The sequence below is a fragment of the Oncorhynchus nerka genome, linkage group LG15 (assembly GCF_034236695.1).
Source record: "Oncorhynchus nerka isolate Pitt River linkage group LG15, Oner_Uvic_2.0, whole genome shotgun sequence".
Taxonomy (NCBI): Eukaryota; Metazoa; Chordata; class Actinopteri; order Salmoniformes; family Salmonidae; genus Oncorhynchus; species Oncorhynchus nerka.
In genome coordinates, this window is record NC_088410.1 from 20,021,947 (window position 1) to 20,049,309 (window position 27,363).

Here is a 27,363-nt window from a genome sequence, read left to right on the forward strand (position 1 = left end):
TCCATCCCATCCTCCCTCCACCGTAGGGACTAGACACACCTCCATCCCATCCTCCCTCCACCGTAGGGACTAGACACACCTCCGTCCCATCCTCCCTCCACCGTAGGGACTAGACACACCTCCCTCCACCGTAGGGACTAGACACACCTCCATCCCATCCTCCCTCCACCGTAGGGACTAGACACACCTCCATCCCATCCTCCCTCCACTGTAGGGACTAGGGTTCCATCCTCCCTCCACCGTAGGGACTAGACACACCTCCATCCCATCCTCCCTCCACCGTAGGGACTAGACACACCTCCATCCCATCCTCCCTCCACCGTAGGGACTAGACACACCTCCGTCCCATCCTCCCTCCACCGTAGGGACTAGACACACCTCCATCCCATCCTCCCTCCACCGTAGAGACTAGACACACCTCCATCCCATCCTCCCTCCATCCTCCCTCCACCGTAGGGACTAGACACACCTCTGTCCCCTCTGCCCTCCATCCCATCCTCCCTCCACCGTAGGGACTAGACACACCTCTGTCCCCTCTGCCCTCCATCCCATCCTCCCTTCACCGTAGGGACTAGACACACCTCTGTCCCCTCTGCCCTCCATCCCATCCTCCCTCCACCGTAGGGACTAGACACACCTCTGTCCCCTCTGCCCTCCATCCACCGTAGGGACTAGACACACCTCTGTCCCCCTCCCACCTACACAGGGCAGCTGTACTGAAGCCACACTGGACTGAACAGAACTGAACTCAGCCAAAGCCCAGAGTTTGTTGGCAGAAGTTTTTATCTTGAAACCTGGTCAGCTTTAGATGAATCATCACTACTAACATTGATAACAGGGTCATATGGAGGTTAGGGGTCATATGGAGGTTAGGGGTCATATGGAGGTTAGGGGTCATATGGAGGTTAGGGGTCATATGGAGGTTAGGGGTCATATGGGAGGCTCCCATGCAGGGTAGCCAGGGTTATTATGGATGAGCGTATAGTACAGGGCTGCGCTGCAGGGTTTTGCACCCACCCAGCACTAAAACACCTGCTGTGCTGATTCACCTAATTCATGAAGAATAGTTTTATTTGTTGTTTTGTTAGTGGTGGGCTGGAACAAAACCCTGCACACATACAGCACACTGTTGGCCCTGTGTAAGATGTGATGTTATCAACAACCACCAGAGGATGCTAGACAGAACAGTGTGGCAGTTAAACAGTAAGGTGGTGTCCCCTCCAGGGTTGGGGTCATGCTAGACAGAACAGTGTGGCAGTTAAACTGTCAGGTGGTGTCCCCTCCAGGGTTGGGGTCATGCTAGACAGAACAGTGTGACAGTTAAACAGTCAGGTGGTGTCCCCTCCAGGGTTGGGGTCAGGTCCATTTAGATTACAGTCAGTTCAGAAACTGAAGCGCGTTCCAAATCCACATTATCCTCATTGAAAAGCATTGAGGAGAATTGGAATTCCGCTGTACTTCCTGAATTGACAGGAATTCAAATTAAACTGACCCCGACCCTCATATTCTGTTTTTATTTACTTTTTATATTGTTTTATTACCAGCTGATGGGGAGGAGCTAATTATGACCTCATTTATGTTACATGTATTAATCTTATTAAAAATAATCTCAGTCAGGAAGTGTATCTTGAATCATCCTCCCCCAGTTTCTGCTCATGCTAAAGCACACTGTTTTTAGTTTAGGGATAGTGTGTCAAGCGTCTGAGTATGAGAGCTGATCCAGGATCAGGTCCCAACCTGTCCACACAATCTTATTCATTGTGTTCTAAAAGGCAAAACTGATCCTAGATCATTCTGATTCTACCCTGAGACGAATGAGACATTGAGGCCCAGCAATCTTAACGGCTTAATAATGATGAGCGAGGACCGACACACCAAATAACATTATGATGAAGTATCAGTTGCTCCCTAACGTTTGTAAAAATGTTTTTGTAAAAACAATGTATTTTCTTTTCCTATTGTATTGTTCAGTGAACAGGGTTTGTCACTGTTTTTCTCTTATTGGTCGTTTAATAAATCATTTTTAAACTCTTTGTCTGCTTCTCTTTGTCCCGCCTCTCTCTTTGTCCCGCCTCTCTCTCTCTTTGTCCTGCCTCTCTCTCTCTTTGTCCTGCCTCTCTCTCTCTTTGTCCTGCCTCTCTCTCTCTCTCTTTGTCCTGCCTCTCTCTCTCTCTTTGTCCTGCCTCTCTCTCTCTCTCTCTTTGTCCTGCCTCTCTCTCTCTCTCTTTGTCCTGCCTCTCTCTCTCTCTCTTTGTCCTGCCTCTCTCTCTCTCTCTTTGTCCTGCCTCTCTCTCTCTCTCTTTGTCCTGCCTCTCTCTCTCTCTCTTTGTCCTGCCTCTCTCTCGCTCCTTGCTGCCTCTCTCCTTGCTGCCTCTCTCTCTCCCCTTGCTGCTTCTCTCTCTCTCCTTGCTGTCTCGCTCCTTGCTGCTTCTCTCTCTCCCCTTGCTGCCTCTCTCTCCCCTTGCTGCTTCTCTCTCTCTCCTTGCTGCTTCTCTCTCTCTCCTTGCTGCCTCTCTCTCTCCTTGCTGCCTCTCTCTCTCCTTGCTGCCTCTCTCTCTCCTTGCTGCTTCTCTCTCTCCTTGCTGCTCCTCTCTCGCTCCTTGCTGCCTCTCTCCCCTTGCTGCTTCTCTCTTGCTCCTTGCTGTCTCTCTCCTTGCTGTCTCTCTCTCTCTCCTTGCTGCCTCTCTCTCTCTCCTTGCTGCCTCTCTCTCTCCTTGCTGCCTCTCTCTCTCTCCTTGCTGCCTCTCTCTCTCTCCTTGCTGCCTCTCTCTCTCTCCTTGCTGCCTCTCTCTCTCTCCTTGCTGCCTCTCTCTCTCTCCTTGCTGCCTCTCTCTCTCTCCTTGCTGCCTCTCTCTCTCCTTGCTGCCTCTCTCTCGCTCCTTGCTGCCTCTCTCTCGCTCCTTGCTGCCTCTCTCTCGCTCCTTGCTGCCTCTCTCTCGCTCCTTGCTGTCTCTCTCCTTGCTGTCTCTCTCCTTGCTGCTTCTCTCTCGCTCCTTGCTGTCTCTCTCCTTGCTGCTTCTTTCTTGCTCCTTGCTCTCTCTCTCCTTGCTGCTTCTCTCTTGCTCCTTGCTCTCTCTCTCCTTGCTGCTTCTCTCTTGCTCCTTGCTGCCTCTCTCTCCTTGCTGCTTCTCTCTTGCTCCTTGCTGCTTCTCTCTTGCTCCTTGCTGCCTCTCTCTCCTTGCTGTCTCTCTCCTTGCTGCCTCTCTCTCTCTCCTTGCTGCCTCTCTCTCTCTCCTTGCTGCTTCTCTCTCTCCTTGCCGTCTCTCTCCTTGCTGCCTCTCTCTCTCTCCTTGCTGTCTCTCTCCTTGCTGTCTCTCTCCTTGCTGCTTCTCTCTCTCTCTCCTTGCTGCTTCTCTCTCTCTCTCCTTGCTGTCTCTCTCCTTGCTGCTTCTCTCTCTCTCCTTGCTGCTTCTCTCTCTCTCTCCTTGCTGTCTCTCTCCTTGCTGCTTCTCTCTTGCTCCTTGCTGCCTGTCTGTTTGTGCATATTTTGTCCAACTCCTGTCATTGGTTGAACATTGCCTTTAAAAGGTGCATGGACGAAAAGCGCGATGGGATTAAATCCCGGCCCGTCCCGACCCCTGACAGTGATACCGAGATGGCATAGCAGTTCAGACGTCTTTTGTCCTCGTCTTGTCGTGTCCTGTATATAAATATATATATATATATTTATTTAGCCAGAAACTCCAAGAAGCTAGCCAGAAACTCCAAGAAGCTAGCCAGAAGCTAATCAGAAGCTAGTTCAGAAGCTAGTTAGCTTCTTTACTGGCAAATCGTTAGTATTCAGCTAACCACGGTTTGTGGTCATCAGCTATCCTTTAGCTTGAAAATCTATCGCCAGTTTTGTACGGCGCGGCTCGGAACGGAACATACCGGACCAATTTTTCTCTCCATGTCCCTGGATTTCAACTGCTCTCTGGACATTCATACCCGGATCTCACAGCTAGCTAGCTGCTATCCGTGTGACTATCGGCTTTCATCGATTCCGGAGCAAACATCAATTATTCCGGAGCTAGCGAGCTCCGTCAACCACTCCTGAGTTCCATCAATCACTCCTGGGCTGCAGTCACCTATCCGGACCCGTTTTACTGCCTACGCGGAGCCCCACCAGGCCTTCACAACTGGACTGCCGACGTTATCTACCCGAAGGAGATCCGGCTGGCTCCTCCGTCGCGACGTTACCTGAACGCCCATCTGCGGCCTGCTAACCGTAAGCTGTCTTACCGGCTGCTCTCAGAATAGACAATCGGACAATTTATTTATTTTTATTATTATTATGTTTCTTCTTGGGCCTCTATAACTATATCTAATGTTTATTTTGTGTGTGATTTGGATGAATCCCCTCTACAACACGGAACCTCACTAATCTACTGACGGACGCAAGAGGTGGCTAACAACAGACCTCCATCCTATGCTAGCTTGCTACCGATGTCCTGGCTAGCTGTCTAAATCGCCGTGACCCCCAAACCAACCTCTCCACTCACTGGACCCTTTTGATCACTCGACTAAGGATGCCTCTCCTTAATGTCAATATGTCTTGTCCATTGCTGTTCTGGTTAGTGTTAATTGGCTTATTTCACTGTAGAGCCTCTAGTCCTGCTCACTATACCTTATCCAATTTATTAGTTCCACCACCCACACATGCAATGACATCTCCTGGTTTCAATGATGTTTCTAGAGACAATATCTCTCTCTTCATCACTCAATACCTAGGTTTACCTTCACTGTATTCACATCCTACCACACCTTTGTCTGTACATTATACCTTGATGCTATTTTATCGCCCCCAGAAACCTCCTTTTACTCTCTGTTCCAGACGTTCTAGACGACCAATTCTTATTGCTTTTAGCCGCACCCTTATTCTTCTCCTCCTATGTTCCTCTGGCGATGTAGAGGTGAATCCAGGCCCTGCAGTGCCTAGCTCCACTCCTATTCCCCAGGCGCTCTCTTTTGATGACTTCTGTAACCGTAATAGCCTTGGTTTCATGCATGTTAACATTAGAAGCCTCCTCCCTAAGTTTGTTCTATTCACTGCTTTAGCACACTCTGCCAACCCGGATGTTCTAGCTGTGTCTGAATCCTGGTTTAGGAAGACCACCAAAAATTCAGAAATTTTAATTCCAAACTGCAACATTTTCAGACAAGATAGAACTGCCAAAGGGGGCGGTGTTGCAATCTACTGCAAAGATAGCCTGCAGAGTTATGTCCTACTATCCAGGTCTGTACCCAAAAATGTTGAACTTCTACTTTTAAAAATCCACCTCTCTAAAAACAAGTCTCTCACCGTTGCTGCCTGCTATAGACCACCCTCTGCCCCCAGCTGTGCTCTGGACACCATATGTGAACTGATTGCCCCCCATCTATCTTCAGAGCTCGTGCTGCTAGGCGACCTAAACTGGAACATGCTTAACACCCCAGCCATCCTACAATCTAAACTTGATGCCCTCAATCTCACACAAATTATCAATGAACCTACCAGGTACCCCCCCAAAGCCTTAAACACGGGCACCCTCATAGATATCATCCTAACCAACTTCCCCTCTAAATACACCTCTGCTGTCTTCAACCAAGATCTCAGCGATCACTGCCTCATTGCCTGCATCCGTAATGGGTCAGCGGTCAAACGACCTCCACTCATCACTGTAAAACACTCCCTGAAACACTTCAGCAAGCAGGCCTTTCTAATCGACCTGGCCGGGGTATCCTGGTAGGATATTGATCTCATCCCGTCAGTAGAGGATGCCTGGATATTATTTTTAAATGCCTTCCTAACCATCTTAAATAAACATGCCCCATTCAAGAAATTTAGAACCAGGAACAGATATAGCCCTTGGTTCTCCCCAGACCTGACTACCCTTAACCAACACAAAAACATCCTATGGCGTTCTGCATTAGCATCGAACAGCCCCCGTGATATGCAGCTGTTCAGGGAAGCTAGAAACCGTTATACACAGGCAGTTAGAAAAGCCAAGGCTAGCTTTTTCAAGCAGAAATTTGCTTCCTGCAACACTAACTCAAAAAAGTTCTGGGACACTGTAAAGTCCATGGAGAATAAGAACATCTCCTCCCAGCTGCCCACTGCACTGAAGATAGGAAACACTGTTACCACTGATAAATCCACCATAATTGAGAATTTCAATAAGCATTTTTCTACGGCTGGCCATGCTTTCCACCTGGCTACTCCTACCCCGGTCAACAGCACTGCACCCCCAACAGCAACTCGCCCAAGCCTTCCCCATTTCTCCTTCTCCCAAATCCATTCAGCTGATGTTCTGAAAGAGCTGAAAAATCTGGACCCCTACAAATCAGCCGGGCTAGACAATCTGGACCCTTTCTTTCTAAAATTATCTGCCGAAATTGTTGCCACCCCTATTACTAGCCTGTTCAACCTCTCTTTCGTGTCGTCTGAGATTCCAAAAGATTGGAAAGCAGCTGCGGTCATCCCCCTCTTCAAAGGGGGGGGACACTCTTGACCCAAACTGCTACAGACCTATATCTATCCTACCATGCCTTTCTAAGGTCTTCGAAAGCCAAGTCAACAAACAGATTACCGACCATTTCGAATCTCACCATACCTTCTCTGCTATGCAATCTGGTTTCAGAGCTGGTCATGGGTTCACCTCAGCCACGCTCAAGGTCCTAAACGATATCTTAACCGCTATCGATAAGAAACATTACTGTGCAGCCGTATTCATTGATCTGGCCAAGGCTTTCGACTCTGTCAATCACCACATCCTCATCGGCAGACTCGACAGCCTTGGTTTCTCAAATGATTGCCTCGCCTGGTTCACCAACTACTTCTCTGATAGAGTTCAGTGTGTCAAATCGGAGGGTCTGCTGTCCGGACCTCTGGCAGTCTCTATGGGACCGACTCTCTTCTCTGTATACATCAATGAGGTCGCTCTTGCTGCTGGTGAGTCTCTGATCCACCTCTACGCAGACGACACCATTCTGTATACTTCCGGCCCTTCTTTGGACACTGTGTTAACAACCCTTTAGGCAAGCTTCAATGCCATACAACTCTCCTTCCGTGGCCTCCAATTGCTCTTAAATACAAGTAAAACTAAATGCATGCTCTTCAACCGATCGCTACCTGCACCTACCCGCCTGTCCAACATCACTACTCTGGACGGCTCTGACTTAGAATACGTGGACAACTACAAATACTTAGGTGTCTGGTTAGACTGTAAACTCTCCTTCCAGACCCATATCAAACATCTCCAATCCAAAGTTAAATCTAGAATTGGCTTCCTATTTCGCAACAAAGCATCCTTCACTCATGCTGCCAAACATACCCTTGTAAAACTGACCATCCTACCAATCCTCAACTTTGGCGATGTCATTTACAAAATAGCCTCCAATACCCTACTCAACAAATTGGATGCAGTCTATCACAGTGCAATCCCTTTTGTCACCAAAGCCTCATATACTACCCACCATTGCGACCTGTACGCTCTCGTTGGCTGGCCCTCGCTTCATACTCGTCGCCAAACCCACTGGCTCCATGTCATCTACAAGACCCTGCTAGGTAAAGTCCCCCCTTATCTCAGCTCGCTGGTCACCATAGTATCTCCCACCTGTAGCACACGCTCCAGCAGGTATATCTCTCTAGTCACCCCCAAAACCAATGCTTTCTTTGGCCGCCTCTCCTTCCAGTTCTCTGCTGCCAATGACTGGAACGAACTACAAAAATCTCTGAAACTGGAAACACTTATCTCCCTCACTAGCTTTAAGCACCAACTGTCAGAGCATCTTACAGATTACTGCACCTGTACATAGCCCAACTATAATTTAGCCCAAACAACTACCTCTTTCCCAACTGTATTTTATTTATTTATTTATTTTGCTCCTTTGCACACCATTATTTTTTATTTCTACTTTGCACATTCTTCCATTGCAAAACTACCATTCCAGTGTTTTACTTGCTATATTGTATTTACTTTGCCACCATGGCCTTTTTTGCCTTTACCTCCCTTCTCATCTCCCTTCTCACCTCATTTGCTCACATTGTATATAGACTTGTTTATACTGTATTATTGACTGTATGTTTGTTTTACTCCATGTGTAACTCTGTGTCGTTGAATCTGTCGAACTGCTTTGCTTTATCTTGGCCAGGTCGCAATTGTAAATGAGAACTTGTTCTCAACTTGCCTACCTGGTTAAATAAAGGTGAAATAAATAAATAAAATAAAAATGCCGAGTCGGTCTGTAAGCCAGAAACACTATGGAAACTGAACAACAAAATCAACATAGAACTGAAAGAAACAGCCACTATGACACACACTTCCCAGCCACCCACCCACCCTAAACACCCAGAAACACCCACCCAACCCTGCCACCCACACACCCACCCAGCCCTGCCATAGCGTGATGTGAGATCTGTGGTCAGACCATGATAATATCAGAGCTTCAGGCTTTATGAGGTAACGTGCCGCGGGGCTACAAGCTTGGCGATCGCACACTAACCACAATGTGCCAGTCTAACAGGCACTCCAGCCGGGCTGCTTAGGACTTGTCCCGTTCCACACTTTCATCTTCAGTCTTGAGAACCACAGACACATACGTGGTGGAGGTCTTTATAGGGAGAGATGCCAGCTGTCATGCCAACCCAATGCCCACGTGTCATGGCGTGGAGGTTGGTAGGTTGGAACACACAGTAGTTACAAAGCAACCGTTTAACCGCAGTGTCAACCGTGTGTTTAAGACTGGAGGAAGGAAGAGGACGAGGTCCCAAATGGCACCCTATTCCTGTGGTGTGCACTACCTTTAACCAGTGGCCATGTAGTGTAGTGCACTATATAGGGAATAGGGTGTGATTTTGCCCGCGACCAGGGAGTCATGACGTTTCTGGTGAGAGATCCCTAATACTGCTAAGATGAGGATTTGTGTATGTAAAGTATTTGACCTGTAATGTCTTTTTTTCGTTATGTGTCGGACCCCAGTGAGACCAGCTGTCGCCATGGAGATCCCAATCAATCACCTTGAAGAGAGAAAGAGAGGGAGGAGGATGGGGGGGGGAAGAGGAAGACTGGGAGGAGAGGGAGGAGAAGGTGATGGGGGGGGGAAGGAAGACTGGGAGGAGAGGGAATAGGAGGAGGGAAAGAGAAAGCAATAGGAAGGAGAGGAAGTTGAAACAGACTCAAGTTGCTCTGCCAGTCTATATCCTCTGTGATGCTTCTCCAATGAATGTAATGGCCAGGGTCGTATTCATTAGTGCATAACGTTTTGCAACGGAAATCAACGATGTAGATTCCTCATTGGACAAGTTCAGTTTGCGCCTCGCTGTTTCAGTCTGTTTTCTTCCGTTTTGGCGCTGAATGAACATGCAGCAGATCTGGGGCTTGTTGAATATACGGTCGGCCTGATGTGTATTCTAAGCCTCTGGCGGTTGTTTATTTGAATGTGACCTAAATACGCCTTTTCTGACTACAGCATTACAGCTATAGTTAGACACGGACTAAAACTTAAACACACTCATCTCAGCACGCCGCAGCTAAAATAAGCAGCATATTGAGTACATGCCCTAATTGGTTGGGTAAAAGAGGGCGTGTGTGTGTGTGTGTCTGAGGTTGGAAACGGCAGTAAAGCCTCTATGTTCCCTAGGTCAGGATGGAGGTCATGGCTCTATATCCACACTGCTCTTTTTGAATGAATGAATGAAAGGTTTCTCATGGTTTAATCATGAGTAGTTTAAATGTACATTCTATAGCTAATGATAGTATTAATCATCAAATGCTATACACTCAAATGACCAGGTACCAAAAGAGCCATATCGTTTGGAAATCTGATGTTTATTGTTCTCTACCATTGCCAAGTATCAGGTGCAGTACTTATTAGGTACAACCATAGTGCATCCCAAATGTCACCCTATTCCCAAAACATAGAGCACTGCTTTTAACCAGAGCGCTACTGGTCACAATATATCTACCTGTATGATGAGGTTCACTGGTGTCAAAACAGACTGATGACAGCAACTATAGGATTTATCCTAATAAAACATAAACAATACAAAACTAGGGTTGCACATTTCTTTTAAAAATCTGGTAACTTTTCCAAAATTCCCAGTTGTAGGATTCCTATATTTCCCAGATGTCCTGCTTTATTACTTCCTGATTCCAGGAATCTTCCAACCGGGGTTGCTGGAAAACCTGGGACTCGTGGGAAAGTTACCAGAATCTTCCAACCGGGTTGCTGGAACACCTGGGACTCGTGGGAAAGTTACCAGAATCTTCCAACCGGGTTGCTGGAACACCTGGGACTCGTGGGAAAGTTACCAGAATCTTCCAACCGGGTTGCTGGAACACCTGGGACTCGTGGGAAAGTTACCAGAATCTTCCAACCGGGGTTGCTGGAAAACCTGGGACTCGTGGGAAAGTTACCAGAATTTTGCAACCTTATGAAAAACACAACTACAAAAAGGGACAAAACGTTTTAAGTCCAAAGTACATCATATTAAAGTATAAATTACAAACCTACAGGACGATATTCTAGAAGGTCACATAAAACTACATTTGCAATACATTACAATATGATTATGTTTTTAAAGGCTAAACGTTAGCACCATGAAAAATACTTGTCAATGTCATTTCCATATAACAAAAAACACATCACTTTTTTTTTACAGCGAGTACTGCATTTGTATTGCATAAATACTGCATTTGTATTGCATAAATACTGCATTTGTATTGCATAAATACTGCATTTGTGAAGTAGATATATGAAAGCACATGAAGGCCAGTTTTTAAAGGAAGTAGGGGGATCTGATTTGATGATGGATGGACAACAGGCAAGAGGACGAGAGAAAACCACCAAGGCCCGGTTTCCCAAAAACATCTCAAGGATCCTATGGTTCTAAGATAAACTTAGCCTCAAGATGCTTTTGGGGAACCGGGCCCTGATCAATTACCAAGGCAGTGGCCAGACAGGAAGTTTGTGTGAGGAAAACTATGGCTTTGAGCCAATGGTTTTTCAATGGAGGGCTTCCGTTGATGGAAGATGGACAACCGAGATGATTGTCTTTCGAAAGAAAACACACAAGATGACGGCCTTTTGTGCGTATGAAACTCCGGAAATAGTTGACTTGAGTTGAACTTTCGACAGACAAAAACATACAATAATAAATGCGAATCCAATTTCATACGTTTCCTTGCGTCTGTGATACTATCTTATAAGATCATGACTGAGATTGAGAAGACAATAGACAACTTAAAGGCTCAGCTATATAACATACACAGACATATACACAGACATATACACATACACAGACATATACACAGACATATACACAGACACATACACAGACATATACACAGACACATACACAGACATAAACACAGACATATACACAGACATATACACAGACATCAACACATACACAGACATATACACAGACATAAACACAGACATCAACACATACACAGACATAAACACAGACATATACACAGACATAAACACAGACATCAACACATACACAGACATATACACAGACATAAACACAGACATCAACACATACACAGACATATACACAGACATATACACAGACATAAACACAGACATATACACAGACATATACACAGACATAAACACAGACATATACACAGACATATACACAGACATAAACACAGACATATACACAGACATAAACACAGACATATACACAGACATCTACACAGACATCTACACAGACATAAACACAGACATATACACAGACATATACACAGACATATACACAGACATAAACACAGACATATACACAGACATATACACAGACATAAACACAGACATATACACAGACATATACACAGACATATATACAGACATATACACAGACATATACACAGACATAACCACAGACATATACACAGACATATACACAGACATATACACAGACATAAACACAGACATATACACAGACATATACACAGACATATACACAGACATAAACACAGACATATACACAGACATAAACACAGACATAAACACAGACATATACACAGACATATACACAGACACAGACATATACACAGACATAAACACAGACATATACAGAATTCAAAATGTCCGCAAGCAGGAAGACACCCTTGTTGTTTACAAGGTCTTATCTAACTTTGCTGTTGAAGTATAGACACCTGAATTACCTAAGGCTTGGTTAACTTGGTCTCCGGCAGGTAAATCTGCTTTTTGTTTTTAATGCACCGTATTGCTGGAACAAAATTGAAAATCCATTTCATCTTGACGTTCTGGTGCCATTCGGGCAGTTTAAAGTATTGATTGGGGTTTTATGGAAACCATGTGTTTGATTCCATTCCATTTAATTCCTTTGCAGCCATTACTATCAGCCCATCCTCCCCAATTAAGATGCCACCAGCCTCCTGTGCTACATAACCATAGTATGTCTGAATCTTAGGGAACAATCTTGTTGTTTTTCCGTCATTTCAAATCTGTAAATAACTCCATGTTGCACATAATTTTTTGTTTCAAGACAAGCATCTCTAATTTAATCTAAATCCTGTTATCATGGTGACACCTGACACATGTGACAGCTTGATATGGTCCAATTCCAACTGAGAAACGTGTCATAACTACCCATAAGTCCTGTATACGTCTCTGTCTATCTCTCTCTCTCTCTCTCTCTCTCTCTCTCTCTCTCTCTCTCTCAGAGATATGGTTAGTGATGGGGAAGGTGCGATGATTGCTTGATGTTCAGGTGATTCTTTCTTTGACCTTTCCAGAAACAATTCCCCCCTTCCCTCCCCTCTTCCTTCCTCCCCCCTCCCTCGCACAATCCATTCCAACCCCGGCTTCCTGGTTCTCCTCCGGCTCCTCTCCACTGATTGGGTAAGTTGAGATGAGCTGTGGTTCCAAAGCTCTGCCCTGAGAACCCCCATTGGTTGACTGGTTGTTCTGAAGTCTTTCATTCGTTGTTCGGTTGGATGGAGATCTCCCATTGGTTCTTTTGTTGTTCCGTTGGTTAGAGGAAGTTGTTGGTGATCTGACGCTGGTGCTCAAACAGATCCTCCACGTCTGGACTGTATGCATCACCTGAGAGAGAGAAAGAGAGAGAGAGAGAGGTAGAGGGAGAGAGAGAGACAGAGGTAGAGAGAGAGAGAGAGGTAGAGGGAGAGGGAGAGGTAGAGAGGTAGAGGGAGAGAGGTAGGGAGAGAGAGAGAGAGAGAGGGAGAGAGAGAGAGAGAGGGAGAGGGAGAGAGGGAGGGAGGGAGGGAGGGAGGGAAGAGAGCGACAAATATTAGAATAACATTTTTGTGTGGATGTGAAGTAGAGACTGAGAGAAGTAACGGGGTGAAGGAGGGGTGGAACCCCTGTCGTTGGTCAGGGTGAAGCAGCCCCCTCACCAGCGTGGCAGCCGAACATGAAGACACGTCCTCCATCGTACTTGCAGCGGCAACGCATCACGTTGTTCTGAAAGTCTGACTCGGCCATGTCCAACGAGGGGTTCACTTCAACCTGCAGGGAGGGACAGAGGACAGGGTGGGAGGGGGGACTGGGTCAGATATGTGTGTTTCAGGTGTGTTTGTGTCAGGTGTGTGTGTGTGTGTGTGTGTGTGTGTGTGTGTGTGTGTGTGTGTGTGTGTGTGTGTGTGTGTGTGTGTGTGTGTGTGTGTGTGTGTGTGTGTGTGTCAGGTGTGTGTGTGCGCGTGTGTGTGTGTCAGGTGTGTGTGTGTGTGTGTGTCAGGTGTGTGTGTGTCAGGTGTGTGTGTGTGTGTCAGGTGTGTGTGTGTCAGGTGTGTGTGGAATAACGTGGGTGGTTACCGCTTGAGTTATAAGAGGAGGAGGAAGTTGCCCCTAGATACTGGTCCAAGTTCAGCTTGACTTTTCTCCCTAATGGTTTGGGTTTAGTGTTGGTAAACTGATCCTAGATCTGTGCCTAAGGGAACTTCTATACGGAGTGGGTCTGTGGGACAGGGAGTAAATGATGTTGTTCCTACACTGATCTAAGGTCAGTTTTGTGGTTGTCCTCCTAATGATAAGGTTGGGGAAGAGTAAGCTGATCCTAGATCTGTGCCTAAAAGAGCAACGTCGATACCCGGTGTGTGGTTAGGAGACGATAACAACTACGTTTGGTTGCGCTAAAACTCTCAGCCTATCATTAAGATGTAGTCATGGTAGGTTGGTTGGCATTGTTTTTCCGTTCACTCTGTTTCCCATACATAAAAACATGCATGTGACTTTTCCAGCCTCATGAAAGACAAAACCGACAGTACAATTCCATAAAGCTCTTTCATTTTCTACAAGCTATCTTTCCATAAAAAAAACAATAAATAAATCATAAAAGACAATAAATCATAAAAGTATTCATAATTATGAAACATGTTTATTTAGTTTTCTGTCTAATTTGTTTCAAGCACTTCATGTATTTTCTCCTGGCAAGTTAGAAGACTTATAAGCACATATTTTATATGTATCATATTAACTTGGCTATATGGCCTGTTTAAAACAGTATCATATTAACTTGGCTATATGGCCTGTTTAAAACAGTATCAAATTAACTTGGCTATATGGCCTGTTTAAACAGTATCATATTAACTTGGCTATATGGCCTGTTTAAAACAGTATCAAATTAACTTGGCTATATGGCCTGTTTAAAACAGTATCAAATTAACTTGGCTATATGGCCTGTTTAAAACAGTATCAAATTAACTTGGCTATATGGCCTGTTTAAAACAGTATCATATTAACTTGGCCACAATACAAGCTCTTTTACAAGCTTTCATGCAGTAATGTTAGATAGGTTATGAAGGTTCCTGCTAATATCATTGTGTTCTTCGCTGTTCCTAAGTCTGTGTGTGCTTGGGCGTGTGTGTGCCTGTGTGTGTGTGCCTGGTTGTGTGTGTGTGTGCCTGGGTGTGTGTGGTCCGAGGCCAGCAGTGTTGGGTGACTGATTTGTAAATGAAGTGCAATCAGAGATCGTGACAGTGGCTGTGGGGTGGATGTCAGTCAGAGACTGTGACAGTGGGGTGGATGTCAATCAGAGACAGTGACAGTGGGGTGGATGTCAGTCAGACTGTGACAGTGGGGTGGATGTCAGTCAGACTGTGACAGTGGGGTGGATGTCAGTCAGAGACTGTGACAGTGGGGTGGATGTCAATCAGAGACTGTGGGGTGGATGTCAATCAGAGACTGTGGGGTGGATGTCAATCAGAGACTGTGGGGTGGATGTCAGTCAGAGACTGTGGGGTGGATGTCAGTCAGAGACTGTGGGGTGGATGTCAATCAGAGACTGTGGGGTGGATGTCAGTCAGACTGTGACAGTGGGGTGGATGTCAATCAGAGACAGTGGGGTGGATGTCAGTCAGAGACAGTGGGGTGGATGTCAATCAGAGACTGTGGGGTGGATGTCAATCAGAGACTGTGGGGTGGATGTCAATCAGAGACTGTGGGGTGGATGTCAGTCAGAGACCATGACAGTGGGGTGGATGTCAATCAGAGACAGTGGGGTGGATGTCAATCAGAGACTGTGGGGTGGATGTCAATCAGAGACAGTGGGGTGGATGTCAATCAGAGACAGTGGGGTGGATGTCAATCAGAGACTGTGGGGTGGATGTCAATCAGAGACAGTGGGGTGGATGTCAATCAGAGACTGTGGGGTGGATGTCAATCAGAGACAGTGGGGTGGATGTCAATCAGAGACTGTGGGGTGGATGTCAATCAGAGACTGTGGGGTGGATGTCAGTCAGAGACAGTGGGGTGGATGTCAATCAGAGACTGTGGGGTGGATGTCAATCAGAGACTGTGGGGTGGATGTCAGTCAGAGACTGTGGGGTGGATGTCAATCAGAGACCGTGACAGTGGGGTGGATGTCAGTCAGAGACCATGACAGTGGGGTGGATGTCAATCAGAGACAGTGGGGTGGATGTCAATCAGAGACTGTGGGGTGGATGTCAATCAGAGACAGTGGGGTGGATGTCAATCAGAGACTGTGGGGTGGATGTCAATCAGAGACTGTGGGGTGGATGTCAGTCAGAGACTGTGGGGTGAATGTCAATCAGAGACTGTGAGGTGGATGTCAATCAGAGACTGTGGGGTGGATGTCAATCAGAGACTGTGGGGTGGATGTCAGTCAGACTGTGACAGTGGGGTGGATGTCAGTCAGACTGTGACAGTGGGGTGGATGTCAATCAGAGACAGTGGGGTGGATGTCAATCAGAGACTGTGGGGTGGATGTCAATCAGAGACTGTGGGGTGGATGTCAATCAGAGACTGTGGGGTGGATGTCAGTCAGAGACTGTGGGGTGGATGTCAATCAGAGACCGTGACAGTGGGGTGGATGTCAGTCAGAGACCATGACAGTGGGGTGGATGTCAATCAGAGACAGTGGGGTGGATGTCAATCAGAGACTGTGATGTGGATGTCAATCAGAGACTGTGGGGTGGATGTCAATCAGAGACCGTGACAGTGGGGTGGATGTCAGTCAGAGACTGTGAGGTGGATGTCAATCAGAGACTGTGGGGTGGATGTCAATCAGAGACTGTGGGGTGGATGTCAATCAGAGACTGTGGGGTGGATGTCAATCAGAGACTGTGGGGTGGATGTCAATCAGAGACTGTGGGGTGGATGTCAGTCAGAGACTGTGGGGTGGATGTCAATCAGAGACTGTGGGGTGGATGTCAGTCAGAGACAGTGGGGTGGATGTCAATCAGAGACTGTGGGGTGGATGTCAATCAGAGACTGTGGGGTGGATGTCAGTCAGAGACCGAGACAGTGGGGTGGATGTCAATCAGAGACTGTGGGGTGGATGTCAATCAGAGACTGTGGGGTGTATGTCAGTCAGAGACTGTGGGGTGGATGTCAATCAGAGACTGTGGGGTGGATGTCAGTCAGAGACAGTGGGGTGGATGTCAATCAGAGACTGTGGGGTGGATGTCAATCAGAGACTGTGGGGTGGATGTCAGTCAGAGACCGAGACAGTGGGGTGGATGTCAATCAGAGACTGTGGGGTGGATGTCAATCAGAGACTGTGACAGTGGGGTGGATGTCAGTCAGAGACAGTGGGGTGGATGTCAATCAGAGACAGTGGGGTGGATGTCAATCAGAGACTGTGGGGTGGATGTCAGTCAGAGACTGTGGGGTGGATGTCAATCAGAGACAGTGGGGTGGATGTCAATCAGAGACTGTGGGGTGGATGTCAGTCAGAGACAGTGGGGTGGATGTCAATCAGAGACTGTGGGGTGGATGTCAGTCAGAGACAGTGGGGTGGATGTCAATCAGAGACTGTGGGGTGGATGTCAATCAGAGACAGTGGGGTGGATGTCAATCAGAGACAGTGGGGTGGATGCGTCGAAGATGTCGTTCCCATAGCAACGATAAAAACATTCCCAAACCAGAAACCGTGGATTGATGGCAGCATTCGCGTGAAACTGAAAGCGCGAACCACTGCTTTTAATCAGGGCAAGGTGTCTGGTAATATGTCCGAATATAAACAATGCAGCTATTCCCTCCGCAAGGCTATTAAACAAGCTAAGCGTCAGTACAGAGACAAAGTGGAATCTCAATTCAATGGCTCAGACACAAGAGGCATGTGGCAGGGTCTACAGTCAATCACGGACTACAAGAAGAAACCCAGCCCAGTCACGGACCAGGATGTCTTGCTCCCAGGCAGACTAAATAACTTTTTTGCCCGCTTTGAGGACAATACAGTGCCACTGACACGGCCTGCAACGAAAACATGCGGTCTCTCCTTCACTGCAGCCGAGGTGAGTAAGACATTTAAACGTGTTAACCCTCGCAAGGCTGCAGGCCCAGACGGCATCCCCAGCCGCGCCCTCAGAGCATGCGCAGACCAGCTGGCCGGTGTGTTTACGGACATATTCAATCAATCCCTATACCAGTCTGCTGTTCCCACATGCTTCAAGAGGGCCACCATTGTTCCTGTTCCCAAGAAAGCTAAGGTAACTGAGCTAAACGACTACCGCCCCGTAGCACTCACTTCCGTCATCATGAAGTGCTTTGAGAGACTAGTCAAGGACCATATCACCTCCACCCTACCTGACACCCTAGACCCACTCCAATTTGCTTACCGCCCAAATAGGTCCACAGACGATGCAATCTCAACCACACTGCACACTGCCCTAACCCACCTGGACAAGAGGAATACCTATGTGAGAATGCTGTTCATCGACTACAGCTCGGCATTCAATACCATAGTACCCTCCAAGCTCGTCATCAAGCTCGAGACCCTGGGTCTCGACCCCGCCCTGTGCAACTGGGTACTGGACTTCCTGACGGGCCGCCCACAGGTGGTGAGGGTAGGCAACAACATCTCCTCCCCGCTGATCCTCAACACGGGGCCCCACAAGGGTGCGTTCTGAGCCCTCTCCTGTACTCCCTGTTCACCCACGACTGCGTGGCCATGCACGCCTCCAACTCAATCATCAAGTTTGCGGACGACACAACAGTGGTAGGCTTGATTACCAACAACGACGAGACGGCCTACAGGGAGGAGGTGAGGGCCCTCGGAGTGTGGTGTCAGGAAAATAACCTCACACTCAACGTCAACAAAACTAAGGAGATGATTGTGGACTTCAGGAAACAGCAGAGGGAACACCCCCCTATCCACATCGATGGATCAGTAGTGGAGAGGGTAGCAAGTTTTAAGTTCCTCGGCATACACATCACAGACAAACTGAATTGGTCCACTCACACTGACAGCGTCGTGAAGAAGGCGCAGCAGCGCCTCTTCAACCTCAGGAGGCTGAAGAAATTTGGCTTGTCACCAAAAGCACTCACAAACTTCTACAGATGCACAATCGAGAGCATCCTGGCGGGCTGTATCACCGCCTGGTACGGCAACTGCTCCGCCCTCAACCGTAAGGCTCTCCAGAGGGTAGTGAGGTCTGCACAACGCATAGGGTAGTGAGGTCTGGGCAAACTACCTGCCCTCCAGGACACCTACACCACCCGATGTTACAGGAAGGCCATAAAGATCATCAAGGACATCAACCACCCGAACCACTGCCTGTTCACCCCGCTATCATCCAGAAGGCGAGGTCAGTACAGGTGCATCAAAGCTGGGACCGAGAGACTGAAAAACAGCTTCTATCTCAAGGCCATCAGACTGTTAAACAGCAATCACTAACATTGAGTGGCTGCTGCCAACACACTGTCATTGACACTGACCCAACTCCAGCCACTTTAATAATGGGAATTGATGGGAAATGATGTAAATATATCACTAGCCACTTTAAACAATGCTACCTTATATAATGTTACTTACCCTACACTATTCATCTCATATGCATATGTATATACTGTACTCTAGATCATCGACTGCATTCTTATGTCACTAGCCACTTTAACTATGCCACTTTGTTTACTTTGTCTACATACTCATCTCATATGTATATACTGTACTCGATACCATCTACTGTATGCTGCTCTGTACCATCACTCATTCATATATCCTTATGTACATATTCCTTATCCCCTTACACTGTGTATAAGACAGTAGTTTTGGAATTGTTAGTTAGATTACTTGTTGGTTATCACTGCATTGTCGGAACTAGAAGCACAAGCATTTCGCTACACTCGCATTAACATCTGCTAACCATGTGTATGTGACAAATAAAATTTGATTTGATTTGATTTGATTTGGATGTCAATCAGAGACAGTGGGGTGGATGTCAATCAGAGACTGTGGGTGGATGTCAATCAGAGACTGTGGGGTGGATGTCAGTCAGAGACTGTGGGGTGGATGTCAGTCAGAGACAGTGGGGTGGATGTCAATCAGAGACAGTGGGGTGGACGTGCCTAAACATGGCCCCCGTCACCCCACAACTGAGCATAAAACACACAAACGCACGCAGATACACAGGCATGCATGCACACGCACGCACGCACGCACACACACACACACACACACACACACACACACACACACACACACACACACACACACACACACACACACACACACACACACACACACACACACTCACACTCACACACACACATATAGACACTCAGATACACAGACACACACAGACACACACACACACGCACGTATGCACACACACACACAGACATACAGACACACTCCCTCGCTCACACACACTTTATTGTCAACTTAACTACTGTTGAATAAAGGGTTTCCTTGGCAACCACATAACGACGCGGCAGGCTGGGGCAACAGTCGTCTCGCCGGCCTCCGTTTGATCTCCCAACTTAATGACATGACGAGTGTGTCAGATGATAATCCCAGAAGGCATGACTGAGTGTTACAGCCCAGCCCGACCAGTGCAGATAGACCACATACAGACAGGCCCCTGTAGGAGCGATGGGTTGGAGGATGGATGGACGGGCCACTCCCTCCTGTCTAAACAAATCCCTTTCATCTCTCTGCTATAGACTGATGAGAAAGGATGTGATGTGTGGTGGGGCCGGGGGCGTGTGGTAAACATTGTGGTGGTTTACTCACACAGAGGACCCAATCAGAGAGTCCTTATGGAAGGGGTTGGAATGGAACAGAGGGAAGGACGCAGGGTGACGTGATATAGGCTTTGTGATGTCACATCAGAAGCTTCAGAATGGAATCTTATAGAATTTAACAGAATCTTAGAGAGAATTCACAAGCAAACAATGTTATTTGAGCCATCTGATGACCAACTAGAAAAACAGAGATGAGATAAAGAAAGATAGAATGAAATCTGCTGGTGTCCTTCTCTATCCCTTCTACAGGTTGTTTCTCTGTATCTTTCTCTCTCTCTCTCTTGCTACCTCTCTCTCTCTCCCTCTCTCTCTCCCTCTCTCTCTCTCTACCTCTCTCTCTCTCCCTCTCTCTCTACCTCTCTCCCTCTCTCCCTCTCTCTCTCTCTCTCTACCTCTCTCTCTCTCTCTCTACCTCTCTCTCTCTCGCTCTCTCTCTCGCTCTCTCTCTCTCTCTCTCTCTCTCTCTCTCAGAGATATGGTTAGTGATGGGGAAGGTGCGATGATTGCTTGATGTTCAATTCAATTCAAGGGCTTCTCTCTCTCCGTTCCAGAGTGAGTATGTGAGCCCCCTCCCCCTCCTCCTTGCCCAGGGCTGAGGGGTGAGGGTGTGCCTGGTGGGTGAGACTCTCTCATCAGTGGTAATGTGCTGACACAGTTTCCCTGTCACTGAGCCAAGCCTTTCTCTGAACGGTTCTACTAATGGCAGGTTATCACTCCCCTTAAACACAGGTTCAATACATCCCTCTATTTTAAACCCACACTTTCACTCAAACTACCTCCAAGCACGTGAACCAGCTGGACCGGCACGTGTAGACGGAGCCAAGGCCCATTTATGCTCCAGTTCTAGTCTGTATCACAGCTCTTCATCTCTTCCTCCTGGTCTCCACGGTTACTGGAGCCAACACTTAGTATTCCTCTTCCAAAAACTAAAACACAGAGCTGCATTTGGTTTCTTTTCTTAAAAGTATTCCATGCAAAAGTTAAGAGGCCGTTGATCCATTGATAAAGCTTGTGTGTATGTCTGTGTATGTGTGTGCGTGTGCGTGCGAATGCGTGAGCGTGTGCGTGTGCGTGTACGTGTGCGTGTGCGTGTGCGCGTGTGTGTGTGTGTGTGTGTGTGTGTGTGTGTGTGTGTGTGTGTGTGTGTGTGTGTGTGTGTGCGCGTGTTTTCTAACCTGAAAGATGTACTCCCCGGGGCTGATGTCTGTGATGTCGATCCACTGACAGTCGATGTCATGGCGATACGTATCCCAGCAACCTACCTGGATACCCTGCTCTCCCATGTTGTAGCACGAGTAGCGCTTCTGCATACCTGTATGTTGCCATGGAAACACAGTAAGTGTAGTTGACGGTGACTGATCAAGTTGAAGATCAAGTTCAAGTTAAAGATTTGGATAAGCTCCAATTCATGTCTATTGACAGGTGAGAGATCTATTGACAGGTGAGAGATCTATTGACAGGTGAGAGATCGATTGACAGGTGAGAGATCTATTGTCATGTGAGTGATCTATTGTCATGTGAGAGATCTATTGACAGGTGAGAGATCGATTGACAGGTGAGAGATCTATTGACATGTGAGCGATCTAGTGACAGGTGAGAGATCTAGTGACAGGTGAGAGATCTATTGACAGGTGAGATATCTAGTGACAGGTGAGAGATCTCGTGACAGGTGAGAGATCTATTGACAGGTGAGAGATCTATTGACAGGTGAGAAATCTGGTGACAGGTGAGAGATCTATTGACAGGTGAGAGATCTCGTGACAGGTGAGAGATCTAGTGACAGGTGAGAGATCTAGTGACAGGTGAGAGATCTGGTGACAGGTGAGAGATCTAGTGACAGGTGAGAGATCTAGTGACAGGTGAGAGATCTATTGACAGGTGAGAGATCTATTGACAGGTGAGAGATCTATTGACAGGTGAGAGATCTAGTGACAGGTGAGAGATCTGGTGACAGGTGAGTTGATAGGTGTGAAAGTGCATGGGGGGACTCGTGGACTGTTTAGGGTTAGGATAGGAGAAAGCCAGGGACTGGTCAAATTAGGCCAGGTAAGATAAGTGACACAGGTGATGTACCGTCAGGACAGTAGGTAAGGTGACATAGCGTCAGGACAGTAGGTAAGGTGACGTACCATCAGGACAGTAGGTAAGGTGACATAGCGTCAGGACAGTAGGTAAGGTGACATAGCGTCAGGACAGTAGGTAAGATGACATACCATCAGGGCACTAGGTAAGGTGACATACCGTCGGGACAGTAGGTAAGGTGACATAGCGTCAGGACAGTAGGTAAGGTGACATACCATCAGGACAGTAGGTAAGGTGACATAGCGTCAGGACAGTAGGTAAGGTGACATAGCGTCAGGACACTAGGTAAGGTGACGTGCCGTCAGGACAGTAGGTAAGGTGACATAGCGTCAGGACAGTAGGTAAGGTGACATAGCGTCAGGACAGTAGATAAGGTGACGTGCCGTCAGGACAGTAGGTAAGGTGACATAGCGTCAGGACAGTAGGTAAGGTGACGTACCATCAGGACAGTAGGTAAGGTGACATAGCGTCAGGACAGTAGGTAAGGTGACATAGCGTCAGGACAGTAGGTAAGATGACATACCATCAGGGCACTAGGTAAGGTGACATACCGTCGGGACAGTAGGTAAGGTGACATAGCGTCAGGACAGTAGGTAAGGTGACATACCATCAGGACAGTAGGTAAGATGACATACCATCAGGGCACTAGGTAAGGTGACATACCGTCGGGACAGTAGGTAAGGTGACATACCGTCGGGACAGTAGGTAAGGTGACATAGCGTCAGGACAGTAGGTAAGGTGACATACCTTCGGGACAGTAGGTAAGGTGACATAGCGTCAGGACAGTAGGTAAGGTGACATACCATCAGGACAGTAGGTAAGGTGACATAGCGTCAGGACAGTAGGTAAGGTGACATACCATCAGGACAGTAGGTAAGGTGACATAGCGTCAGGACAGTAGGTAAGGTGACATACCATCAGGACAGTAGGTAAGGTGACATAGCGTCAGGACAGTAGATAAGGTGACGTGCCATCAGGACAGTAGGTAAGGTGACATAGCGTCAGGACAGTAGGTAAGGTGACATAGCGTCAGGACAGTAGGTAAGGTGATGTACCGTCAGGACAGTAAGAAAGATGACATAGCGTCAAGACAGTTGGTAAGGTGACATAACATCAGGACAGTAGGTAAGGTGACATACCGTTTGGGCACCAGTTAAGGTGACATACAGTCGGGACAGTAGGTAAGGTGACATAGTGTCAGGACAGTAGGTAAGGTGACATACCATCAGGACAGTAGGTAAGGTGACATACCGTTTGGGAACCAGTTAAGGTGACATACAGTCGGGACAGTAGGTAAGGTGACATACCATCAGGACAGTAGGTAAGGTGACATAGTGTCAGGACAGTAGGTAAGGTGACATAGCGTCAGGACAGTAGGCAAGGTGACATACCATCAGGACAGTAGGTAAGGTGACATAGCGTCAGGACAGTAGGTAAGGTGACATAGCGTCAGGACAGTAGGTAAGGTGACATACCATCAGGACAGTAGGTAAGGTGACATAGCGTCAGGACAGTAGGTAAGGTGACATAGCGTCAGGACAGTAGGTAAGGTGACATACCATCAGGACAGTAGGTAAGGTGACATAGCGTCAGGACAGTAGGTAAGGTGACATAGCGTCAGGACAGTAGGTAAGGTGACATACCATCAGGACAGTAGGTAAGGTGACATAGCGTCAGGACAGTAGGTAAGGTGACATAGCGTCAGGACAGTAGGTAAGGTGACGTACTGTCGGGGCAGTAGGTAAGGTGACATAGCGTCAGGACAGTAGGTAAGGTGACATAGCGTCAGGACAGTAGGTAAGGTGACATACCGTTTGGGCACCAGTTAAGGTGACATACAGTCGGGACAGTAGGCAAGGTGACGTACCGTCGGGGCAGTAGGTAAGGTGACATAGCGTCAGGACAGTAGGTAAGGTGACATACCATCAGGACAGTAGGTAAGGTGACATAGCGTCAGGACAGTAGGTAAGGTGACATAGCGTCAGGACAGTAGGTAAGGTGACATACCGTCAGGACACTAGGCAAGGTGACGTACCGTCGGGGCAGTAGGCAAGGTGACGTACCATCAGGGCAGTAGGTAAGGTGACATAGCGTCAGGACAGTAGGTAAGGTGACATACCTTCGGGGCAGTAGGTAAGGTGACATACCATCAGGACAGTAGGTAAGGTGACATACCTTCGGGGCAGTAGGTAGATGACATACCATCAGGACAGTAGGTAGATGACATACCATCAGGACAGTAGGTAAGATGACATACCATCAGGACAGTAGGTAAGGTGACATAGCGTCAGGACAGTAGGTAAGGTGACATAGCGTCAGGACAGTAGGTAAGGTGACATACCATCAGGACAGTAGGTAAGGTGACATAGCGTCAGGACAGTAGGTAAGGTGACATAGCGTCAGGACAGTAGGTAAGGTGACATACCGTTTGGGCACCAGTTAAGGTGACATACAGTCGGGACAGTAGGCAAGGTGACGTACCGTCGGGGCAGTAGGTAAGGTGACATACCATCAGGACAGTAGGTAAGGTGACATAGCGTCAGGACAGTAGGTAAGGTGACATACCGTCAGGGCAGTAGGTAAGGTGACATACCTTCGGGGCAGTAGGTAGGTGACGTACCGTCAGGACAGTAGGTAGGTCACGTACCGTCGGGGCAGTAGGTAAGGTGACATACCTTCGGGGCAGTAGGTAGGTGACGTACCGTCAGGACAGTAGGTAGATGACATACCATCAGGACAGTAGGTAAGATGACATACCATCAGGACAGTAGGTAAGGTGACATAGCGTCAGGACAGTAGGTAAGGTGACATACCATCAGGACAGTAGGTAAGGTGACATAGCGTCAGGACAGTAGGTAAGGTGACATAGCGTCAGGACAGTAGGTAAGGTGACATACCGTTTGGGCACCAGTTAAGGTGACATACAGTCGGGACAGTAGGCAAGGTGACGTACCGTCGGGGCAGTAGGTAAGGTGACATACCATCAGGACAGTAGGTAAGGTGACATAGCGTCAGGACAGTAGGTAAGGTGACATACCATCAGGACAGTAGGTAAGGTGACATAGCGTCAGGACAGTAGGTAAGGTGACATAGCGTCAGGACAGTAGGTAAGGTGACATACCGTCAGGACACTAGGCAAGGTGACGTACCGTCGGGGCAGTAGGTAAGGTGACATAGCGTCAGGACAGTAGGTAAGGTGACGTACTATCGGGGCAGTAGGTAAGGTGACATACCATCAGGACAGTAGGTAAGGTGATGTACTATCGGGGCAGTAGGTAAGGTGACATACCATCAGGACAGTAGGTAAGGTGACATACCATCAGGACAGTAGGTAAGGTGACGTACTATCGGGGCAGTAGGTAAGGTGACATACCATCAGGACAGTAGGTAAGGTGATGTTCTATCGGGGCAGTAGGTAAGGTGATGTACTATCGGGGCAGTAGATAAGGTGATGTACTATCGGGGCAGTAGGCAAGGTGACGTACCATCAGGGCAGTAGGTAAGGTGACATAGCGTCAGGACAGTAGGTAAGGTGACATACCTTCGAGGCAGTAGGTAAGGTGACATACCATCAGGACAGTAGGTAAGGTGACATACCTTCGGGGCAGTAGGTAGATGACATACCATCAGGACAGTACGTAGATGACATACCATCAGGACAGTAGGTAAGATGACATACCATCAGGGCAGTAGGTAAGGTGATGTACCATCAGGACAGTAGGTAAGATGACATACCATCAGGACAGTAGGTAAGGTGATATAGCGTCAGGACAGTAGGTAAGGTGACATACCATCAGGACAGTAGGTAAGGTGACATAGCGTTAGGACAGTAGGTAAGGTGACGTGCCATCAGGACAGTAGGTAAGGTGACATAGCGTCAGGACAGTAGGTAAGGTGACATAGCGTCAGGACAGTAGGTAAGGTGACATAGCGTCAGGACAGTAGGTAAGGTGACGTGCCATCAGGACAGTAGGTAAGGTGACATAGCGTTAGGACAGTAGGTAAGGTGACATAGCGTCAGGACAGAAGGTAAGGTGACATAGCGTCGGGACAGTAGGCAAGGTGACATACCGTCCGGGCAGTAGGTAAGGTGACGTACCGTCGGGCAGTAGGTAAGATGACATACCTTCGGGGCAGTAGGTAAGATGACATACCTTCGGGGCAGTAGGTAAGGTGACGTACCATCAGGACAGTAGGTAAGGTGACATACCATCAGGACAGTAGGTAAGGTGACATACCATCAGGACAGTAGGTAAGGTGACATACCATCAGGACAGTAGCTAAGGTGACATACCATCAGGACAGTAGGTAAGGTGACATACCATCAGGACAGTAGCTAAGGTGACATACCATCAGGACAGTAGGTAAGGTGACATACCATCAGGACAGTAGCTAAGGTGACATACCATCAGGACAGTAGGTAAGGTGATGTACCGTCAGGACAGTAGGTAGGTGACATACCTTCGGGGCAGTAGGTAAGGTGACATACCTTCGGGCAGTAGGTAGGGCAGTAGGTAAGGTGACATACCTTCAGGGCAGTAGGTAAGGTGACATACCTTCGGGGCAGTAGGTAGGTGACGTACCGTCAGGACAGTAGGTAGGGTCAGGACAGTAGGTAGGTCACGCACCGTCGGGGCAGTAGGTAAGGTGACATACCTTCGGGGCAGTAGGTAGGTGACGTACCGTCAGGACAGTAGGTAGGTGACATACCAGTAGGTAGGTTCGGGGCAGTAGGTAGGTGAGGTGACATACCGTCAGGGCAGTAGGTAGGTGACATACCGTCGGGCAGTAGGTAGGTGACGTACCTTCGGGACAGTAGGTAAGGTGACATACCTTCGGGGC

At 47.7% G+C, this 27,363-nt stretch overlaps 1 protein-coding gene across 1 annotated transcript in view; it reads right to left on the bottom strand.

The window, feature by feature from the left end:
- Nucleotides 1-9,769: 9,769 nt before the first annotated feature.
- Nucleotides 9,770-27,363, bottom strand: part of LOC115127801 (lysyl oxidase homolog 4-like) — a 52,461-nt gene continuing 34,867 nt past the window's right edge. Inside the window, exons 13-15 of the mRNA XM_065001234.1 lie at nucleotides 21,615-21,751; nucleotides 13,350-13,461; nucleotides 9,770-13,038 (exon numbers count right to left, since the gene is read on the bottom strand). Of these exons, the coding sequence (XP_064857306.1) occupies nucleotides 12,968-13,038; nucleotides 13,350-13,461; nucleotides 21,615-21,751 (320 nt within the window). The 3' untranslated portion in view covers nucleotides 9,770-12,967. The remainder of the gene's footprint in view (nucleotides 13,039-13,349; nucleotides 13,462-21,614; nucleotides 21,752-27,363) is intronic.